The 24,349-nt window shown below is 42.1% G+C and overlaps 1 protein-coding gene across 1 annotated transcript in view; it reads left to right on the top strand.

Moving 5' to 3' along the window:
* grm7 (glutamate metabotropic receptor 7) overlaps window positions 1-22,317 on the top strand; it is a gene marked incomplete at both ends in the record, with an annotated part of 314,459 nt that extends 292,142 nt beyond the window's left edge. The window contains 2 exons of the mRNA XM_084445591.1: window positions 16,986-17,232; window positions 22,271-22,317. Coding sequence (XP_084301717.1) covers window positions 16,986-17,232; window positions 22,271-22,317 — 294 coding nt within the window. The remainder of the gene's footprint in view (window positions 1-16,985; window positions 17,233-22,270) is intronic.
* Window positions 22,318-24,349: the final 2,032 nt, after the last annotated feature.

The raw sequence follows: 24,349 nt of genomic DNA, 5'->3' as shown, positions 1-24,349 counted from the left end.
ATCATCATACACAGAATACATAAAACACGACACCAGAGTCATCCTGTTGTATTTATCTTTATACACATGGACTCCTCAATCATCCTGAGGTCATCCTGCCCCTAGTATATTAGGCTACAGTATATGAGCTGTTACTGTAGCCTACATGTTATATAGGCCCTATTTATTTATTTACTGTTTTTTCAAGCAGTCTACTGTAATGTGTCTCATACTAGGAGTAGGCTACTGCAGGTTACTCCCATAAGTTCTGTCACAAGTCTCTTTACAATGATATCTCTTTACTGACATGCCTCCGATGCCGATTCAACATGCTTGGTTGTCTTGACTCATCCCGAAAATCCCTGACATGGCCACAAGGACACATGACAAGAACTCGGGCCATCGATACTCACAATGCCCACAGACATTCATGACGGGCAATTATCGGCCTGGTGTGTCAGGCGTTTTAGGGCTTCTTAATAGACCAGTAGACTTGGTTGTTTTGCCCACAGTCAACTGAGATTTGTTTAGTCAAGTAGTCGCTCATTTTTTTTTTCAGAAGGAACACAGTCTACAGTATGCACAAAAACATTGGCTATATGAATATAAACATGAAGATGAATAGGAATTATGAATATTATGAACATAACAGCCTGTAGTGCTGTATATGCCATGTTATACACAGACTGTAATGTGTACTGTTTAAAATTTGGCAGCCTGTTGATTAAGCTACAATAGACTTTATACATAAGCATCTCTGTTTAAACAGATACAGTAGCTTACACCTGTAAGCTTGTACCTCTCTTCATCCGTAACATACTGTGCTCCACTCACAGCTCTTCCTGGCCTAACTGCCTCTAAAATGCACCTGTAAATCCTCAAGAATGGATTATAAACAGAGAGAAAGGAAGAGAAAGGTAGAGAACAATAGGAAAGACATCACATGCTGGCTAGTTGACATATTAGTAGTTTTGAATGATGCCATTGGCTCTGGAGGGGCGCTGGTGGCATCCGGCGGGACGCAGGGGGTTTGCCATTAACGGGGCAAGTCAGACAGTCATCTATCAGAGATACAACACAGAGAGCCACAGGCGCATTCCTTTAAATACTTGTGGTACCTGTACAACAAAATCTGCGGTAAAAGCATTATACTGTATGAGCTTTATAGTGTGCAATCGGAATCACATTTGTGAGTGAAGCGTTAACATGGAAGCTTCCTTTTATTTTAAGTTTTTGTGGAGAGCTTCCTGCTTCTCCACTGTGACACATGCTCACCGGAAGTGAAGCAAGCACACACCGTATCAGCACGTAAGTGTGAGATTGATTTAGAATATGTGTTTACAGCAGGCATTTGAGGTATAGTAAGTTATCCCAACACTGGGAACAGAAGGTCTGTGTGTGCTATCTTACATGGAGCACAGGTCTATTACAAACCATTCAACAATGTTCTAGTCGTGCCATCTGCTGTGGAGTCTATATAGGTCAACGAACACAGGTGCCCCACTAAATCCCAGGCAGCGTTCTCATCTAGACCATGAATTATTGTACATACCATGTTCACACACATGCTAGCTTAGTGCAACAGACAGTAGAGATACAGTTGTTACTGTATGTAGCCATACTGGCTTAATTCAACACGCAGAGGAGATACAGTACACATTGACGTGTGTAGCCTAAGCCCCTCACCCCTGTAGCCCACAGTAATTTAATATTCTAATGGTGCTGTATCCCATGTATTCAGTCAAATTACATTCTCAGCAGCATGTACTGTATGCACAGTGCCTCTGGTTAATCGGAACCATCAAATTATGTATATAACGGGTATATACAGTATTAGCTAGATTCATCTGTTCATATAGCTACTGGCATGGAATTGTATGTGGCACAGTGTCACATCTTACAGTTTTTCTCAACACTTGAGCTTAAAGGGGCATTGTGCTATTTTGGACATCCAGCCCTATTTGTGGTCTGTCTACCATGAACCTGAAACATAGAGACCATAATTTCACTGATCGTTCCAGTATTGAACTAGCTGCAGTTTTTATGCAGGCCCTCACTGAGCTACAATGGAAATCAATGGGGCATACGTAAATGCGTTGGAAAAACTATGATAAAGTGGTATCCCGACAGGGGAAGCGCAAGTCTTACCAGTCTCAGTACGCTCCTGTGAAATGTATCGCAATCCGAATGCTTTTACATGTTTGGCTTCATATTTTTTCAACACATTTACGTATGCCCCATTGACTTCCATTGTAGACCAGTGAGAGCTAGCTCAATACTGGAACCATCATTGACATTATGATCTCTGTGTTTCAGGTTCATGGTAGACAGTCCACAGATAGAGCTAAATGTCCAAAATAGCACAACCCTTTAAGACACAATGTGCACAATTTGAAACTGACAGACTGCTGCTTTCTCTCAACTGTCTTACTCATCACAGAACCGGTGCTCTTTCACCGGAGCAGAAATTTGTCCTCCTTTTAAGCATACAATTTGAAGAGCTTCGTTCTCTTGGCCAACCTATCAGGAAACTCTGTAGAGGCGTTCTAGCTGGCACTTTCACCTTTCTCTCTCATTTGCTCTCATCTTTCTTTCCTGTTGTCTCTTTCTTCTCTCCTGATCTCTCTTTCTTGCCTGTTCTCTCTTTCTCTCTCTCGCTCTCTCCTCCCCCTTTCTCCCTCCCTCTATCTCTATCTCTTCTTTCATCCCTATGACTCCTCGTCTTCCCCAGAAAGAGCAAGCTGTTCTGGAGATTATGTACAGTCCTGAGAAGTAAACTTCCACGCCGCATGTTGAGCGGAGAGCAGCAACGACAGCAGTTTTAGAGGGCCGTGTGGACCACTCCAGACCCCCTCCTTGTTCCTTGTAGCACATTAGCCGCCAGGAGGAAACTCACTTCGACTGGCAGTAACTGTGTGACTAGTTAACTGGTTGGCTATATTATTTGTATTATATTGTGTATATTGTAGATCATATTGTATATTGTGTAGCTGACATAGTCAATAAGCAAGACGAAGGCAACACATTATTGAAGCTGCTACTGGGACTTAGGAGATTTTGCCCCTCAACAAGAACCAGAGTTACTGTAGCAAAACACTTCCTCTTTTTTGCTGTCAATTTTAAGGAAGTGTAGCAGAGATGGTTTGTAGATGCGATCGATTGAAATGTATAGCTAAATGAATTGTACTGCAGTGTTACCCATAGTGAACTACATAGGGAATGATTTTTAACAGTAGCAGCAGCTTACATAATATTAACGTGGCTAAATGTTACAACGATTACAACGAATCCCTGAACAGCCCTGAAAATGACTTTGAAGGGCATTCCAAACTAGCGTTATTTTGACACTCTACTCCCTATGCCATTAACAGTGCTCACTACGAAGGGAAGACACTCCCTAGGGTGTAGGGCTTTGGGATGAGCCCTTCGGTTTGAAATACAGAAATAATCTCTTGTCAAAATGTGGTCTAATATCAGACAGCGCCCCTATCGAGTGGTAAGGTACTGGAAGACCTAATGCTAAAAATATTCTCTTTTCATTGATTTACTACGGAGGCTGTAGTGGGTGTTTGTGTGTTCTGATAACATGTTCCATAAGTTTAGATTGTCCCTCGTAATTTCCAATATCTGTTATCTCAATAGACAACCCACAATATACTAAAAAGTACTCAATATATTTCTCAAATACGCTAGCATACGTGAAGCCTAAGTTAAACTGTCGCATGATATATACGTATAGTGTATATATGGTAAGTAATGTTAGCTAATAAATCTAATAACCATGATCATTAGCGTTTTTTTCACAAACCTCTGGAATTAAATATTATGATCAAGTATAAAATTATATTTTTATCAAGTTTGGCGCTTGTAGCTTGAAAGACTTCTGGTGACGTCAGTCAAATGCGACTAGGCTACTTGTCAAGTATGTTAGCATAAGATAACTCATTCGAGTAGCAAAATACATAATGATATAGACCATCTAAAGAGATAACAAAAATGTATGCTGATAAAGAGACTACACACATTCTGAAACTTATTTTTTATTTCAATAAAATTGCCCCCAAGACCCGTCGGATGATCTCAAAAACGTAGGCTACAGCCTTTAGACAAAACTTGTTTGTGTGTAGGTTATTGGGTTGGACTCAACCATTAGTTTAGGAATGGCTATTGCATTACAAATAGGCTATAGGACCTCGAATTGTGTCTGTCAGGCTTGGCTGAATGTCTTTCATTGTGAAACGAGCAAACCACAGTAACCAGGCTCCTGCCGTTTTTGTCGTTCTATCTGGCTACTCGCTTCGAAATTAAACCTACAGGTACTGTAGCCTAGCCTTGTTTCGATAAGACTGACTGGCTTAGAAGACATGCAACCACTTGACTGTAAATTGCGCATGGATGGCAGTCAAATCAAATAAGCTTGACATTTATTTGGAAACAGCAAGCAAGCATAACCTGTTTGATGGTATTTTTGATAACTGGTCAGTTGATATATGTTTGCCCATATTACCTAACTTAGCATACAGCTAGACTTGCATGGCTCGACTTGCTACTGTAAAGGAATACCACCACTCACCCACAACGAACCTGGACTGCTGTTGCAACACCCCTCCTCCCCCTGTTACCTGTTCATAATCAAATTAACTGGATGGATGTGTTTCATAGCCAGTATGCTAATCGCTGTGGGGGAGGGGGTTTTGCTACTAACGTTAGCAAGTTCCAGACTTTTTTGGCTGATTGATAGAGGCCAGACCTGATTTCGATAGCAACTAGCCATGAACGGAATGTAGGCTACTGCATTTACTGTGCAACATCAACCGTTCAACTGTCAAAACGAATTGCCAACAAACTGATTATGCCAGGTATTGGCATACTGGCCAGTTATTTTTCTGCACATAGAATAGCCTACAGAAACGAACTATTATTATACAACTACAGTAGCATAGCCTACATTTGATCGTTGTTATACCGTAAAACTTCAATTAAAAGCCGAGTCCCAAATAGACGCCTGTCCCTTTTACTCGCCGGGTTTGGCTACACGTTTTGATAAAGGCCGGTCTCAATTAGAAGCCGGGTCTACAAAAGGAGGAGAACGAGGAGGAGGAAGAGTTAAACAACAAACTGGTAGTTGAGGAGGACGATGATGAGGAAGATGGTGATGAGTATGACATCATAGCGTATAGCCTACATTATTATCTGCTTCGCCTACTGTGTTTAGTTCAATTATTTGTTAGGTAGGCTATCGTTAATGCAAATAGGTAACCGGTAGCCTACAGCATAAATTTACCTTAAGACGCTAACATAACTAATGCTTTACGAGTTTTGTCTATCAGATTTCCTTTTTTTCATGCACCTGGTTTGTTAACATCTTTTTCAGACGAAATAAAAATCGGTAGGCTTGAAATAACCCTTTTCGGCTTTCATCCTTTCTAGGCCGGTATTTGGTAGGTTCTAGCCTCTCTCTCTCCTGCATGAGGTTGGCCTAGCCTACTGTAAATACGCTGTCTCGAAGCCAGATCAAATGAATGATTCATAATTTATGTTTTTCGATAGCCTAATTTTTACACAGGTAATATTCATACTGGTTCATACTATTTCAAATTTTTTCTAAGTTTTGTAGGAAAGGTATTAAAGGCCTGTTCCATATAGACGCCTGTCCCAAATATAGGCCGGTTGAGTGCAGCGATTGAGGGAAATAAACGCCTGGGCTATTAATTGAAATTTTACGGTATGCTATGTAAATTAGACATAAAGCCTATCATTGTATTCCTTATGCTGTGCGTTATTACTGGTATTCGCAAATAGAGGGGCGGCATAATTGTGTTTCGCCTAGAGCGGCAGAAATGCACATGCCAGGCCTTCCCCTCGTTTGTCGGAGTAATAAAGAGAAATTCTTATTCCATCCGGATTTGTCCTGAAATGCCTGTCCTTAAAATGACTGGTCCTGCATATGAGATGTGTTACTGACTGTGTTGTGTTGTTAGTGTGCGTGTGTGGGGAGTGTTGTTAGTGTAGGCGAGGGCGTGAGCCCTGCGGCGATCAGGTCCAGAGAACTCAGGGAGAGACGCAGGAGTACAGGTGTGTTGGCAAGTGTAGCCTACGTTATTTAAAATGCGCACCAGCCATTTAACACAAACGGAGAGGGAAGTGTATTTGTTGGTTACAGTAGGCTATATGGACCGCTGTGCACACAAAGTTGGATGAATGGAAAATGAAAAAAAGTCCTCACGCGAGCATCAATTGAGGCTGGTGATAAATGCTGATAACCTACCTCTAGCCTACTACAAATAAAAGAATGTCTTTCCTTCTTAAATATGTAGAATCCTTTTCATGTCCTTCCGACAGCAGGGATGTGGAATCGAACCTGCGCCCCTTGAATTACAAGTCTGTAACACTATCAATTGAGCCACTTGGTAGTGTGTGCTTTGAATTGAATTAGTCTATGATGGGTTGGTAAATATGGGTTGAAATTAATTAGTCTTCATTGGTTTAGTGCTATTTATTGATTGTATATCGTAGTGTTGTTACTCTGACTGCAACGTTGAGAATAGGGCTTGAAAATGTGGGATTTCTGAGTTTCCGGGTTTGAATCTAAATAATGAATGAAGTCTGATCAGTTGGATGATAGCCCTTTAACTAACCTAGTATATTATTTGTATTATACTGTGTATATTCTACATCGTATTGTATATTGTGTATATTGACATAGTCTATCAGCAAACTTCTCATGAGATTTTGACCCTCGACAAGATCCAGAGTTAGCAAATGACTTCCTTCTTTTGCTGTCACTTCTACGGTTAATGTTGTATTTAATAGGCCTATTTTAGTATTATTATCTTAGAGCGTTGTGATGCCTTGTGTAGGCTATGTTGTGTATTTCCATTACTTTCATGAGTGCTGCAACTTGCACAAACAATGTGAAACGTTCATGAACTTTGGTAGACCTAGGCCTAGTAGCGCAGTATTTCAGTATTCTGTGATCTCTCGTACCTTATAATATCTTGCCACTTTGAAAATCCAAATGTTCCACCCTGGGGAATAATAAAATATATCATATTCAATTAATTATATTCCTAGTGCGGTGAGGTAACGCCCACTCCCTAACGTTTATCATTCAAACACTTCTGCAATGAATGGACTATAATATCCATTCATGAATATCATGAATTGGTCCATAGGCGTAATGGTGAATGTGTGTGAATAGATGTCGTCAATAGCATAAATAATGACAAACATTTGAATAGATTTCCTCCCTGTCTTTCTGTGACATTCGCTAACAGCAAACACTGAAAATATGTTTATTTATCCTCAATTTATTTATATTAGACTAGCCTATCCAACCATACAACTGGGCTACTCCAATGAATGTTTAATGTACTTTTATTCTTTAAGTTTTACACAATACAGTGTCCACACATGCATGCGCCATCTGACAAAAAATAAGTATATCCGTGTGACGGATGTGACATGTGAGGAAAATGACAGTTGGTCATCCAGGGTCACACCCAGATTCCTCGCAGTCCGAGTCGGGGTCACCACTGTGTCTTCAATGGTGATGGCCAGGTCCCGGTGCGGACAGCCCTTCCCCGGGAGGAACAGCAGCTCAGTCTTGTCCAGATTGAGCTTGAGGGGATGTGTCGTCATCCACTCCGAGATGTCAGCCAAGCACCCAGCTATGCGTGTCTCCACTTTTGTATCAGAAGGGGGAAATGACAGAACCAGTTGGGTGTCATCGGCAAAGCAGTGATAGGAGAAGCCATGCGAGCGAATGACAGAGCCCAGAGATGTAGTGTAGAGGGAAAACAGGAGAGGACCCAGGACAGACCCTTGTGGAACCCCCGTAGTCAGACTACGCGGTTCCGACGTCGACCCTCTCCATGTCACCTGGTAGGAGCGGCCCGTCAGGTAGGATGCATACAGGGAGTGTGCAGAGCCAGCGATGCCTTTCTCCTCGAGGGTGGAGAGGAGGATCTGGTGGTCTACCGTATCAAATGCTGCTGACAGGTCTAGGAGTATCAGGACAGAGGAGAGAGAGTTCGCTCTTGCGGCATGGAGTGACTCCGTTACTGCAAGGAGGGCGGTCTCTGTCGAGTGGCCAGCCTTGAACCCGGATTGGTGGGGATCTAGGAGGTCGTTCTGGTGGAGGTACGAAGACAGTTGGTTAAAGATAGCACGTTCAAGTGTTTTGGATAGAAAGGATAGAAGGGAAACCGGTCTGTAGTTTTTGACATCAGAGGGGTCGAGAGATGGTTTCTTTAGGAGGGGGGTGACTGGCAGTCTTGAAAGCAGAGGGAAAGCATCCTGATACAAGAGATGCATTGATTAGGTGGGAAGTGGGTAAATGGAAGTTAAAGTTAAAATAGCCTTTAGGCAAAACTTTTTTGCATGTATTGGGTTGGACTTTGACTTGTGTCTGTTGGCTGAAACGATAGGGCCTATATTATTCTGATAGGATTGATTTTTGACTTGAAATATTATATAATTATTTTGAGGAGCAAAATATGCATTGAAACGAATAAAGTACTTATTTTGGATTTACATTGGTCTCTGACATTGCAGGGTTATTTCGGATTGGCTGGCTAGGTTGTCAGAAAGAGTTTGCTTGATAGCCTATAGCTAAACTTATCCATGGCTTTACTTGCTACACTAGCTCGCCACTCGCCAGCAACAAACCTGGACTTGTCTATTGCAACACCCCTCCCCCTGCTACAAATGCATTTATATTCAAATACACTGGATTGATGTGTTTCCTAGCCCCACCAATCTTCATTGGGCTAATGGATTGTGGGGGACAGGGGGTGCTTCTAACGTTAGAGGGATTCTATTGTGCTGTTGTGGCCATGACCACTCCATCCCCAGGGTCAGATTAACATGATGTAGGGCCCAGGGCTTTGACCAGGTTAAGGCCCCCCCCCCAACCCCACCACCGCCAACCTGCAATTTCATTAGCATATTAGTAAAGCGCAAGCATGTCTGTCATGTCTACATTATACACCACACACACAGACATGCCACAGGTACGTTGATGTATTGAGTATTGAGTGGTCCAGATCAGAAGATACAAGATTTGTCAGGAGGAATATGATCACGCACAATAAGAAGGAACCCATGTGGAGGTAAGCTGCAATTTCAGGTAAATGAAAGATGTGTAGGCTAATTGTGGAAGAAAAGCACAGCGCGGGCAACAACTAGGCCTACTACCCTCACAACACACACTCAAGATAACACCACTGCATCACATAGTACTCAAATACACATTCTGTGCTTCACCACATAACACACCTATCGTACGTGTCATCAATAGACATTCGCATCAAGAGCAGTTGGTGAGAGGAGAAGAGCCTACTCTCACAGTCACAACGCACAAACACTGCAAACACCTCTCAACACTGCAACTGTGCTACATACAGTATTTTGTAACACTCAAAATAACACCACTGCATCACATAGAACTCAAATATAACACAACGATGTCACATCATCAATAGATATTCACATTAAGAGCAGTTGGTAAAAAGAGAGGAGATCAGAGCAGGACCAAAGCAGTGATTATTTAAAACAGCTTAGCTTACATAATTAGATGCTCTTCCTTCTTGATTTTCGTGCTGAGAAGTCTGCGATGACGTCATTGAACTCCAGTTCCCTCAACAAGTCACTTTCTAGAGACATGCGAGTCAGATGGCAGTCTGTTTTCTCCCATGGTGGATCTCAATTTGTTCTTGATCAGTTTGAGTTTAGAAAATGAACGCTCTCCAGAGGCGTTGCTCACCGGCAAAGTTAGATAGATTCTTAAAGCAATGTCAACATTTGGGAAAACATGTGTAATATTATTTTTCCTTATCTGCTGCAAGTATTCCCTTGCATATTGTTTTGGCTCATTTTTTATAAATTCCTTAAAATGGACAACTTCTTCGGCAGTCATCTTGCAGTTCACCTGGGTACTTCATTTGTACAGAGAGAGATTAGAAATATTGCCTTTAATTGTGCACAAACTCGTCAACCACATTGACAGAATACAGTTCAGCACTAAGCAAATCACGCGCCCAACCGACCTACGTAAGTACGTAATCGGCCAAACTAAAATGTAATTGGCATAAACAAATCAAGCCAAAACTATTTCCATAATTTTTATTGCCCCCCCATTCACACACACAGGCAGTGAGTTGACTGGAGGAAAAACTTAAAAAACAACAACAAAAAAACATGATTGATTGCCGCTTGCGCAAGACCCATCAACTGGCCCCCCTGGAGCTCTGGGCCCAGGGCTTCAGCCCTGTGAGCCCGTGCATTAATCAGGCCTTGTCCATCCCATTTACATTTCTTGCGGTCTGCCGCAGGTGTTGGGCTGAATTCGCTAGTTTGATTGATAGATAGATGGATTTAATGTTGCAAAGTATTGTGCAAGTATTGCACAATATTTCATTTCAAACCTTTATTTATACTTCAAAAATAGAAAAGTTTTGCCACACACAACGGATGAAAATAAGGTTGTATTGAACAACTAGTAGGCTACAAAATATAACAATATACATCAATGGGCTCAACACACATCAATGCAAGCATCAAGCATTATCAACAATATAGCAACAATATATAAACATTAAATATACCCAGTAGGATCACAAATTCATCAGTACACCAACATCCCTACTTCTGACCCCTACATAGGGGTGGGAGGGTGGTGAAGTGAGGAGAGGCAAGACAACACACCCTTTCACCACCCTCCCACCCCTATGTAGGGATCAGAAGTAGGGATGTTGGTGTATTGATGAATTTGTGATCCTAGTTCTTCAATAAAACCTTATTTTCATCCGTTGTGTGCGGCTAAACTTTTCTATTTTTGAAGCATTACTTTCCTGACATCGCCAGCACCAACAGGAGAATATCTGAGCTGTGCAGGGCAATCTACATTTGAAAACTTTATTTATACTTGTAAAGCAATGAGGTTTCCCTCATTTACAGTGTTGCCGAGTTCACACAAATACAATACGCTTTGAGTCTAGACTGTCTACATGAAACTTGAAAGAGAGTTTATCATCCAGCCACAAACCAATATATTTGTAGTCAGTGACTCTCAATACGCTAGCCATTAGCCGTTAATAAATGGATCTTATCATAATCAGTATATCCTCGCTCTAGAAAACAACAAACTTAGATTTAGTGCCATACGATGTCGTAGGCAGCCGTCAGGTCTATAAAGACGGCTCCGGCCTATTTTTTAGCTGAAAAGCTGTCCTCGATGTCTTGAGTCATCAAAGTGACTTGATCTACGGTCGATCAAGGGCGTAGATGAGATGTTCGAGGATCTTGAAGGGGATACATAACACAGAGATGGGGCCGTAACTCTTGGGGTCCCCTTCAGGCTTGTTCGGCTTAGGGATCGCGACAACTAGGGCTCTTCTCCAGATTTTGGGGATCTTGAGTTGGCACAAGAAGGAAGAGAGGAACACTCTTAACCAGGACTTCAAGGCAGGCGCGGCATGGAGGCAGATAGAATCAGGCCCCGGAGCTTTCCCTGGTTTTACATGCTGGAGGGCAGCAGCGAACTCCTCCGGTGTGAATTCAGAGGTCAGACACTTCTTTTGCCACGAGACGTGACAATTTGCGGTTTTTGCCCTCGTATGTCCCACTTTTCACAAATTGTGATGCGATTTTGTTTGCACCTACCAGTGAGGTTGTTTAAGATGCTCCATGCCTTGCGGCTGGAGTGTGAGAGGTCGATGGAAGTAATGGCCAGTGCTCATATCTCCTTTGGCAGAGTCTAGACAGCAGGGCTGAGGCAAGTCTGTCTGACTCAGCTCCTGGGGGGCCCCGGAGGAAGACACAGTGGAGACTCTCACACTCCGCATCCCAACACGGTTTGTAGCTATTGCGACATCCGGGTGGGATGGATTTTTTGGGCGCTTTCACCAGAATGCTGCAGAGTTCCCAGTACGCCTCGTCCACGTTGTCGGAGTTAGGTGGTGGGAGAAGTTACGTTTTCAGTTGGCCTTTCGGAGGTTCCATCGCTTTACCGGCTCCCTCGGGACAAGGTCCACGAGTTTAGGCATTTGTTATCAGCGATAGTTGATGTTGGGACCGCGGGCACTTTCCAAGCACACGTCTCTCAGGGAGCCGGTTGTCAACACCTATGCTTGCGAATGCCAAGTCAGGATGACTTGAAGGCTCAATCTTCTTTACTAATCCCTTGGCTCCACTGCATCAATCAGCATCTGCATCAACCATCAGACACTAAGGAAATTAATCCATTGTAATTAATGACAGTGACTCCACTGCAGCCATTGTGTCACGTTCAATGCCTGCGACCCAGGTTAGAGAAACACTGAGATTAATTTCTTGATTTTTGACGGACGCTGACGGTTGATGCTAATGGACGCAGTGGAGCCAAGTTGTGAGGCTTCATCATGGCTCCTAAAGCCTAATTTATACTTCGTGAGCCGTGAGCCACATTTTTGGCTCATTGACGGCATTTGGAAAGTCTCTCAGGCTGTGAGCCGCTTGGCTCGTACCACCTAAAATTTCTAGCGGCTCACACCGCGTCATTATATGTCGCACATATTTGATTGGTTGACTGGCCTGGAGAGACGAAGCGTTCTGTGTTGTCTCTGTGTCGTCTCTGATAATGTTCCTTTATCTCAGCCTGTCCTGGGCTTCTTTGGATGCAGTGTGAGCCGTAGTCTGGTCTTGAGCTCAGCCCCAGCTGTCCACCACCATGCAGTCTTGGTCTTGAAATATGAAATAGTAGTATCACTGCTACACTACAGCTCCACAGGCATTTTCACACTCAGCTTTTTGGAATAGCTCAGTAATATAAACAACAGGTACAACATTAGTCCAGCTTTTGAAACATTGCTGACTGCAGATAACATGCTCTCAGATGATTAAAAGATCTGAAGTCATGATTAGTTGAACACTCAATTATTAAAGGTCTCCTGACTGAACCCGCAATCTGAATTGTCATCTTATCATTGCTTATCAGATGGATCCATGACTCCCTTCGACTAATCTGGCACAATCAGCAACTCGTACTAATTATGCTGTTTCACTTCGTGCAATGACAATTTTGTGCACTATAAGCATAGGCAAGGTAAGTGTATTTGTATAGCACATTTCAGCAACAAGGCAATTCAAAGTGCTTTACATTAAACATTAAAAGCATCAAGACAAAGTGCAAGAAACACATTATAAAAGAACATAAAACAAAATGAAAAAAACATTATAAAAGGACATTTAAAACAAAATGCAGGACAAATAAAATACAAGACTAAAAGTTAAAGTGCAGTGTATGAATGAATAATAACTTGATTTAATAAAAAGGAGCAACAAAAAGAAGCCTTCAGTCTTGATTTAAAAGAACTGAGAGTTGCAGCAGCCCTGCAGTTTTCTGGAAATTTGTTCCAGATTTGTGGAGCATCAAAACTTAAAACGCTGCTTCTTCATGTTTTGTTTTAACTCTGGGGACAGAAAGCAGACCTGTGCCAGATGATCTGAGAGGTCTGGATCACAACATAGCAGCAGATCATAACGTAGCAGCAGTTCATAACGTAGCAGCAGATCAGAAATATATTATGGCCCTAAACCATTCAGTGCTATAAACCAACAGCAGTATTTTTAAGTCAATTCTTTGACAGATAGGAAGCCAGTGTAAAGACCTCAGAACTGGAGTGATGTGATCCACTTTCTTAGCCTTAGTGAGGATGCGAGCAGCAGCGTTCTGAATCAGCTGCAGCTGTCTGATCGATTTTTTAGAGAGACCTGTAAACAACATTACTGTAGTAGTCGAGTCTACTGAAGATAAATGCATGGACACGTTGTTCCATATCCTGCTGAGACATAAATCCTTAAATCCTTGATATATTCTTCAGATGATAGTAAGCTGTCTTTGTAATTGTGTTAATGTGGCTGTTGAAATTCAGGTCTGAGTCCATGACTACACCAAGATTTCTGCTTTCGTTTGTCGTTTTTAGCATTACTGATTGGAGCTGAGTGCTGCCTTTCAATCGTTCTTCTTTGGCTCCAAAAACAATTAGTTTAGGGAAAATCATGTTAAGCCCTGTTTTAAGGTTACTTATGATAATATACAATGGTTCAGATCAAAATGTTGACAAAACTAGCACTTTTGAGAAAGTCTGATAATTGCTCTGAAGTTGTTCAGCTGTTGAAAAAGTTTTTTCAACAATTTTACTTAAAAACAGGAGGTTTGATATGAGCCTATAATTGTTCATTTGTGAGGTGTCTAGATTATTCTTTTTTAAGAGTGGCTTGACTACTGCAGTTTTCAGATGAGATGTGTTTACAATTTATAGTAAATCAGAGGCCCTGCTGTTAGATACATTTTTGAAAAAGCCTGTAGGCAGAATATCAAGGCAACAGGAGGAGGATTTCAGATATTCTATAATGTCCTCCAGGGTTTTATGGTTGATTGGATAAAATGGTGTCATGGTATTGATTTTAAGTGGACACTGGGGCAACAAATATCCTCTACCTGATAAAGAGGGACTGACTGCTTGTCTAACTTTCTGAATTTTGTCAGTGAAGAATGAGGCAAATTCATTGCAGGCCCTGGTGGATAGAGGTTCAGAGGCTACTGACACAGGAGGGTTTGTTAGCCTATCGACAGTGTCAAACAAGGCACCTGCATTATTGTTTTTGGTGATGATGTCAGATTGCATTTCTCAGCTCTAAATTATAAATGCAAAGTCTCTTTTTATAGATGTCATAATGAACACCCACACATAAGTTGGCGGTGGTGTGTATCAATTTCCAGCCCACGGGCCTCTATCTCTCTTTCTCTCTCTCTGTCTCTCTCTCTGTCTCTCTCTCCCACATTGCTTCACTGGGATATTCAACCTGTGACTTTCAGCACAAGTGACACTCTGGAACAATGTGACAAAGGTGCTAGGAAACACAAATGTAGCTTAGGCTACAGAGGGCTCTGGAAGCAGCTCTGGAGATCCTATTATAGGCTGAGTTATGATCTTTGTACATCCTGCTAAGGCATCACAGACTAGCAGGCCTTTGTTTGTACTGCAGAGGCAATAGACAGCACATTGAAGATTTAAAGTGTGTTGGCCAAGGGAGTGTGTGTTATTACCTCCACTCAGCGCAAATGGGGTTTGGACTGGGATGTGTGGGGAGAGAGCCTGCAGTGCACCCAATGGTCCCCAACGGCTGTGACCCGAGGCACTACAGAGTGGCCCCAAACATGGCCACCCATTCACCTCAATTCATTTTTTGGACATAGCTCAGGAGCGAAAAATTCATCCATTCATTGTCAATTGGGGGGATTAACACTGACATATCTCGACGTGGGAAGGTTACAGACACAGGGCTCGGACTGGGATAAAGTTCTTGGCCTAACGCATGCAATACCAGACATGCTCGCCAAACAAATCTTTAAACAAAGTGTTTCCCAAATGGCTAAAATGTTGCCTGAATGGGCAGGGGGCATTTAATTTTGACAATTGATAAGGTGATATGTTGCACAGCAAGTACATTGTTCCCTTTTTTCTCTCCGAGCACTCTTTCCTGTTTATTTTGCTATTACCACCTGATATCCTCCTATACAGTCCACCAAGGTGTGCCAGATTGTGGTTGTGTGCTGCATCCTACAGCCATAAGAGCCAGTCTGCGTCTCAGGGAGTCTGAGTCCGACTCTTCAGATGAAGAGGAGCCACCTGTCCCACTGGCTGATGTGCGAGCTGAGTAGAGCAGGCATGTCAGACAAAACATTATCAGGAATAATTTTGAGTAAAATGTTTTCTGTGAACATCATTCCTATGCTACTCTTCTTTTTTATCATACTTTTTCAGTTTCCCATGGAGAACAGATAAATCTGTTTTACTTTTCCATCTTTTTACTTTTCCCCTTCCTCTTTCTCAGCTGCCATCGGGGCATGTCACTCCCGACTGGACTGGCTCTTGGCTCGCTGTTCGCCAACGCCTCAAGGGCAGCAGCAATCCTCCCCATGACTCCTAGCAGCTCGTTGTGGTTGGGCTGCATCTGGGTTCTCCAGCTTGAAATGATCTGGTTAAGATCTGCCAGAGCACTGACAACCTGATGAGAGCTGCTACTTGCTTGAGCGAGTTTGCTTCTTACAGCTCTTATTTCAAGTTCTATTCCATCGAGTTGAGGCATGTTGCGCCTGTGCAGCGGTTTGTTTTTGCTGCTCCGAGTTCAGGAGCCGGTCAATCTCCTCATAGTTAATGGGAACTGAGAGGGGTCGAATGACGACCGGTGTTTCACGGGGCTTCGAGGTGGATGGTGTGAGGTGGATGGTGTGAGGTGGGATGGGGAGTTGTCCTGATCTGAGATGACTACGGTACAGGACAGGCCAGGCATCAGATCATCTAAAAAGGGGTGGCACATTTATATTTTATTTCATGGGCTATATAATAATAATAATAATAATAATAATTGGGCTATATAATAATAATAATAATAATAACAACAATACACTTTGATATATTTTTAAACAAACTGACCACAGTTTAAGTTATGAAACATGTTGCATACAGAAAGGTTCTTTTTATTTTTAACATTGTAGCTTAAAGACAATAGCCTACATACCTTCAAAGTCCTGTGACACACTCTCACCTGTGTTAATTCCCTCCAGGCTATGAACTTGTTCTGGCTGGAGGGTCCGCTGTACAACGTCTTCCAACCCTAACCCTTCTTCTCCTCTGATGTCAGAACCATCCTGACCATTCCCATGAACGTTAGTGCAATGCTAAAAATCCCAAACAGGCTATGTATTTTGTGTTCTGTTCTACTTCTTACTAGCTATAGTACACATTCAGATCTTCAGTAGGCTAGAACCTCAAGCAAGCTTCTCAAGAGGAACTAACCCAAATGTCTTTTCTCCTCCTCATCGCTCTTCCCAGCTACAGTATACAGAACATCCAAATGACCATGCAGACTGTCTCCATGAACCCGACTGATTTGAATGTGAGAGAGTGGAAGCACTTAATCTTATGTGTTTTTTTTCTTTCTCTCGTCTCCCTTGTCAGCTGTATATCCAGACGACCACCCTTACAATCTCCATGAACCTGAGTGCCTCAGTGGCTCTGGGGATGCTCTACATGCCTAAGGTCTACGTCATCATCTTCCACCCAGAACTCAACGTCCAGAAGAGGAAGAGGAGCTTCAAGGCGGTGGTCACGGTGGCCACCATGTCCTCCCGGCTGTCGCACAAAACCAGTGACCGGCCCAACGGAGAGGCTAAGACAGAGCTGTGTGAGAACCTCGACCCCAACAGTAAGTATTATCAGTGTGGGCAGGTATGCAGGAATGAATGAAGGACGGAGAAGAGGATGAAGGGAAAGAAGGCAGAGTAAGAAAGAAAAATGAAGCTGAGAGAATTAAACAGCACATTCATCTCATGTCTCGGCAGCAGTTCTCATCTCAAAAATCAACTTGTTCTGTGGCTGAACAAGAGAATGACTTCTCATGAGATGACTCTATATAAGACTTCAAAAGCTAAATTAGGACCGACCCTGCATGGTCTTAGACTTCTCAAAACTCAACACACAATAAGTGGAAAACTCCTGTCCTGAACACCCACATACATCATGCCATACTGTAACACATTATTTACTGTAGATTCAATAAAAGTGCATAGAGGACATTTTGTCTGCAGAAAAATTCTAACATTTGGGCACAAACCATTAGAACAAGAAACATAACACATTTCAACACATTACACAACATTATTATTCTGGGCGGCATCAAGAGAAGTACTATATTATAATGGACACAATAACATCCCTCCAAAGAGTTACCCACATTCTGCGCTTGCTTATTAGGAGCAGAAGTTAGGTCCTGTGAACAGATGGAGGATAATTTAAACCGAAAAGTGCAAACATTGTCTGTGCTGATTTTATTTTCCCAAACACAGTTTCCATTTAAATGTAGCTCTGGTGCAGGGTGAAAAACCTACTTGGCAATTATTAACATCATTATAGGTGTGTCTGCACCTGTTTGTTTTGATGCTGTGACAAAATTGCTGTGATCACTTCATGCTGTATGTACTCTATGTACTATCTACTTCATACAGTGGGCCCTATCTTGGTGAATCCGACACTGTTGCTAACGTAGACGCTAAATTGAGGGCACTCTTATGGCGTGGCAACGCAATTTCGGTAATTTCGTGACTGAAGACGACTGAAGAAGTGCAATCTCGGCACATTTGTAAAATAAATTGGATTATGCTAATAAGATACATGTGGGTGTGGTGGGAGTTTGGTTTCAGAATGGCAAAACACAACACCTGTTTTCCATCCCTTTAAATACCAGTGCGCCAACGCTATAGGATTGGCAATGTCCTGATGACAGTTTTGCATGCACCAGGAGCGCTGCCACCCAAAAAAGAATGCACCGCTGTATGTAGCCTACTACTGTGGAATCGGTGCTTCACAATGTTCACACAACATGATTTCACATTCATGTGCGCAGTATGCATCAATAATGTCACCAAAGAGCGCCAGCGTTTGCGTTTAGATGTGGTCTAGTTGGGTCTTAATGCAAGCATATTATTTGACACCAAACTTGCATAATGTTTTCCATTCATTTCAATAGTCACACCCCCTATTGCGCTGACCAACCTACCATGGTGCAAGTGTCTTCTTTGCGCACCACAAAATTGCCAAACTTGGCAGAGGCAAGACATTTTTAGTTTGCAATGGATGAAACTGGCAATTCACCAGTGCTTGGGCATGAAGCAACTTAGCACCTGCACGAAAATAGGGTCCAATGTCTCCAAATGTCATGTACCTGTATTTTCACCTGCATGGTTACCTGAGATGCTTTCAATAACACACAGACCTACAATCAAACGGTGGATATATTCACAAATCATTGAATGATCATTTATAATTGTTTGCAAATATTGATTCTGAATGCAATAGTTTATATATGAATAATTATAGTGTTACAATGCTGAGAGTGTATTTACCGACTTAAAGGGCTGGCACATTCACTCTGTAACAGGGCAATGAGGGGGTTGTTTAACGCACATATTATCTTTCAAAGAAAATATTTGTTTCAAAAAGATGCATCCGAGTCAAATGGCATTCCTGTTTTTTGTCACATTGATTTTTCCGACCAATAACATTTGTAGGAATCCCACCAGAACATGAGGCCTCTGACATTTACTTTTCTCAGGATTACTGTTTGATCAAAGTAGTCACATAACTAGCACATTAATTGTACTTTGAAAGCCCTGCCAGCAACGGACATAAAATTCAGAGTACATGGGGGTGCGGTGGTGTAGCGGTCTAAGCATCATCATTCAGTGTAGCTACCCACTGGGGACTGGGGTCCACGCCCTGGTCTTGCTAGATCCAAGTATGGACGGATCCCAAAGGGAGGGTCATATTGAGCCACCACTTCCTGTGGGTGGTTAGTTTAATCTCTGTCCGAGGGCTCATCACTCCACAGCGACCCTGTCTGGTGTCGCTAGTTACGCTCACAGGCTTGAGAGAGTCAGGTAGTTATGAAAATGGGATAAAACCAGAAATACATTTTTTCTTTTTATAATTACCCACTCACATCCTCAATCACATCCTCATGATTCCAGTTCTGTACCCAAATGCAGATACAATGCGGCCCATATCCGCACGATCCACAACATCATTGAGCGCACCTTTGGCGTGTTGCAAAACGAAATAATAGTTAAGCCTACTGCTTTTGCGTTTTCGCTCCTCTTCCATGATGCAATTGTGGGATACAACACGCAAAACCCCTCATTTCAACAGGGCTGTCTTCACACTTTTGTACCTGTTGTCATTTATGCAATTACCCTTGATAGATCACCTGCAAAATGCATGCCAACTAAATGTGCAATCTGAAGGACTGCCAATGCAATTCTGCGCTCTTTATTTGGGATCTTAGTAGATAAGGCCCTTTGACTCACAACCTAGTGAGGATTACGATTAGGGTCATGGTTCCAGACTACATAATTTTCATGCAATGGTGTAGCCAGGGACGCTGTAGCTCAGGAGGTAGAGCGGGCCGTCCAATTATTGTAGGGTCAGTGGTTCGAATCTCAGCTGTCCATATCTCAAAGGACACCAAACCCCAAATTGCTCCCAATGAGCAGGCTAGAACCTTGCATGGCAGCTGCCGCAATTGGTGTGCGAATGTGTGTGTGAATGGATGAATGAGAGGCCGTAAAGTGCTTTGGATAAAAGCACTATATAAGTACAGTCCATTTACCATGCACGCTCTGCTCTGACAAAGCTCTCAGAGAATGAAAGCTTATTAATAACATTGCATCTTGATGTGAAGAAATATTTCTTCTGTAGACTGCGGCATGTAAAAATGAATGCCTGTATGTACCCTAAAGGTACAAATTATACAAGTACGCATGAGACTTTCAAACATATATTTATACACTTGAAGAGGGTACTCACTTTGCTCCTCCATTTCCTTCAGAGGGGAGGTGTGGAGGAAGGGCCTGACGCCCTCTGCGCCCCACCATTAATTTCTTACCCTGGAGCAAATAAATGAGGTGTTCTCCTACTCATGAAACATCAGCGTTCAGCATTTTGTTCCACATAAGTCATCCGTCATTTCATAATGCCCCAGCGTGAGACCAGGCAGCAGACTCCCAGTTTGTTCAGACAGGCGAGGGATAGGGGCAGCAGCAGAAGCAGCAGCAGCTCTCCAAAGACCACTGTGCCATCTGTTCTACTACTGTAGGTAATGTGCTGTAGACATCCCACTGCAGCACACCACCTCTATTCCTTAAAGCCTTTCCCTTCCCTCTACATCAGTACTTATCCTTAACAAACAAAAATATTCATCATTTTAGTTTTGGCTATACATAGAGTAGGTGCATGTCAAGTAAATGCATGATGCTCAGGATTTATAACAATGCAAGAGCCAGATAGTGTTCCTTGATGCATAGTTGACTATGTATAATGGGATGCTCATACAACTATAAACAATGAATTCTATCAAATGCTTCCTATACAAACTACGATTGGATTGAAAGCGTGTTGAGGAAGTCAACTGTTTGGCTCAACTGAGAGCATGGAGCTTCCAATTCTAGGATTATGGGTTAATTTCCTGCAGGGATTACGTTTAAACTGTTACCTTTTTGACAGAGACGTGGCTGCTAAATGGCATGTTATATTATTAATATGAACGCTGATGAGCTGCAGCTTTAATCACAACACATTAGCATGGCTCTAACCACAGTAGCAGTATCTGGTGTCATAGCAATATCTTGACTGATGTCCTTAAGAAAAATAAACCATTATGGAAAAGTCGCAAGGGCAATGACATTGTCAGCTGTTAATATGCATAATGTGTCATTTTCCTTTATCTACCCATATGATTGATGACTCTGCACTGGTTCAGGTTAAATCCATCTGCCATTGGATGTGCTGTACATACTGTAACCTCCTAGAGCCAATCAGAGGATGGGGGAATTGTGAAGTAGCCGATAGGATGCGGTCTTGGTTCACGGTTCTGTCTCAGATTTAATTGTTTTCCTCTGTCTGCAGTTGCCATAAGATTGGTGAGTGCTCCCCGTCCCCTCCCTGTGGATGCAGGCTGGAGGAGGCTCATTAAGACGTTTATAGCGCGGCACATGTTAAAGACGTGCTGCCTGGGGTCAGCAAGGGAGGTAATAGCTTCGCTAAACCTTCATTAGCTAGAGAGACGCTGAACAGCCACAGAGGACTGTCACACGCTGGGGCGAGGTCACTTTTTAAGAGTCTGCCTCTCTTCATTCTCATCACCGCATGTCCTCCCAATGAAAGCCTCCACAGTCAATTAATATCCTGGATCACTAGAGTATCCCACCATCATGCTGTTTCAATAGCATCAAGTCAAGCTGAGAACTTTTGATCCACTTCTGTCAGTACTATTGAGTCAAACCGTAACACACCGTACCAAAGCGGATCGATATCATACTTCCAAAGCAGAGTATACTGAGTATTACAGTAAACCTCCTTTTACCAAAGTTTCAAAGTGCTAGTTGTAGTTAATAGAGGATGTCTTATCAGTCGTAGGAGAGGATTCCAGAGAGCACCCATGGTCTAACATATCAAAACAGTTGTCAACATTTTTCCAAAGGTTTAAGCTTGACCGAAACACTTTTTTAGTCAAATTAATACAGTCAGAATAACAAAATATAGTACTGTGGTTTGGTTATGAATATAACATGTTTGATGAAAGACTGCAGGGTATAGTATGATTATGAATGATTAGAATTAGCACCCACCCATACTGCAATCCACTCATATAAACCCAGATAAATAAATACAAATCCTTTCTCTCTGTTCAGGTCCAGCCACAAAGAAGTATGTGAACTACAACGACCTTGTGATTTGAAGGCCTCCACTGAAGAGAGAGGGAGCGATCGATAGAGAGGCTTAGTCTCCTGACCCTATGGTGAAAAGGAAAAAGAAAAAGGTTGTTTGTGTCCATGTGCTCGACCGCCCACTCCCATCAGGTACCAGGGCAGGGTTGGCTTCTGGAACTTTCCTTCCACAAGACTGGCAGAGCTCCTCAAAATGGTCGAGGTACAGACCAAAACAAAACAGAGCCTGGGAGAAATTTAAAAAATCAAATCAAGACAAACAAAAAATCTATCATTTGTTTGTAAAATGATGAAGAGAAAAAAAATGAAGTTCTGCTTCTCTGGACAAAGCACATCCCTGGTTACCATGGATGCTCTCGGGGTTGCTACGGGGCTGGGCCTTTGCTCTGCTGATGTCAGGGGGCAGTCCCTTCACTCCTAGAGCATCTCTAAAGGTGCATTCCACCAGAAAATGACTGGGGGATTGCCTCTTGTCTCTCAATGTACTTCCAACAAAGTTTTCCAAACCTCCTGTTGGCAAATGTGCAGTTCCTCTGCCATTTCTGTTATCTTGGTTGTTGATTTTCTAAGATTAATCTAATTTCTGTTTTCCTTGCTTCTTGGATGCACATTACTGTATCATTAAAGCCATATTCTTCTCTTTGAGAATTGAGAAAACGGCGTGTTTTAATGTTTTTGCTTTTGAATTGCTAGTGGTTTGCTGAAGAAGAGATTGATCTGGTTTCCCATGCCACCAGTGTGTCTGTTTATACTTGTTTTCAGTATGTTGTCAGTACTGTATATGTTTGACCATCGACTGTGTTTTAAGTGACTAAAAGAGAGCTCCAATCCATGCTTTGTTGGATTTCTGTGAAGACTAGTGATCAAATGGTATTTGGATACAACAAGGTTGTCAATGCATGCCTGATATGTTTAATGTTAAAATATGAGAACCTCACTCCTTTGATACACCTGTTCTGAATGACATGTAAGACCCGTTTTATTTTCTATTTTTTGTGTATTTATTTCTCAAATGCTTTCTCACTGGGCAGAATATGGCTTTAATTTGTCGTGGAGTTTCAAATTGCCCCGCAACTACAGTATGGAACATTGTTGAAAAAAATATATATATTTCAAAACAAAACACAAAAAACACAAAGCATGTATGTTTTCTACTGTTTGTACTGAGTATATTCATGTTGCCCTTGCTGCTTATGTGCCAATGTTGTGGGAGGGATTTAATTTTGACCACTCATGCAACTATTCTGTGGTGTTGTCCAAGAATGTATCAACATGAAATAAACCATTTGGCTATTTTTTTTAATATTCCCTGGAAATACGTTATGATTGTGTCTAATTTCATGTCGGCGCATTTTATATATCTATATATTTTATTACCTTTATTGGTAACTGCTGAAGGCCTATGCAAAAAAGACCAACAATTCAGCAAAATCCATCACATTACATATTTATCACATACAATGTTTCCTTAGTATTTGACAACCATTGTATGATAAGGACAGATCAAGTGTATAACACTCCAGAGAAGGTAGCCAAACACAAAAAATCATCATGCTAATACATTGAGATAAAGCTGTGTCTCTGCAGCTGACTGAATGGGAAAGGGGGTCGTGTGTAGAATAAGTATCTATGTCCTTCCTGCTGCCCTTTCTGTGGCCAGCTGCCAGTTCTCAGAGTTTAGACCTGTCTGAACAGACTGCCGTCAAAGTAGTGCCCAACCTGCCACCTCAGAGCAGACACCTCTGAAAATGGTAACGTATTCAGATTTATTTATTTTTTACATGTGTGATGGATTTGTGTTTGATCTGCTTGTCTAGTAAGGAAAACAGATTGGCATAGGCCTTTGTCAGGGCCTAATCTGGACCCTGAATGTAAGCACTGTTATAGTAGTTTGTCTATACAAAAGCTGTGAAGAATATAAACCTTGTATACCAAGAATTATACCAAGCAGTACGTAGTCTAACCATAAGGCCTATGCTGTGCTTATTGGGGCAAACATCTGGTATGCATTTGATCCACACACTCACTATTTATATAAACAGA

This window comes from Borostomias antarcticus (genome assembly GCF_949987555.1).
Source record: "Borostomias antarcticus genome assembly, chromosome: 11".
NCBI lineage: Eukaryota > Metazoa > Chordata > Actinopteri > Stomiiformes > Stomiidae > Borostomias > Borostomias antarcticus.
The sequence above is the reverse complement of the archived record's forward strand: the minus strand, read 5'-3'. Positions and strand labels throughout refer to the sequence as shown.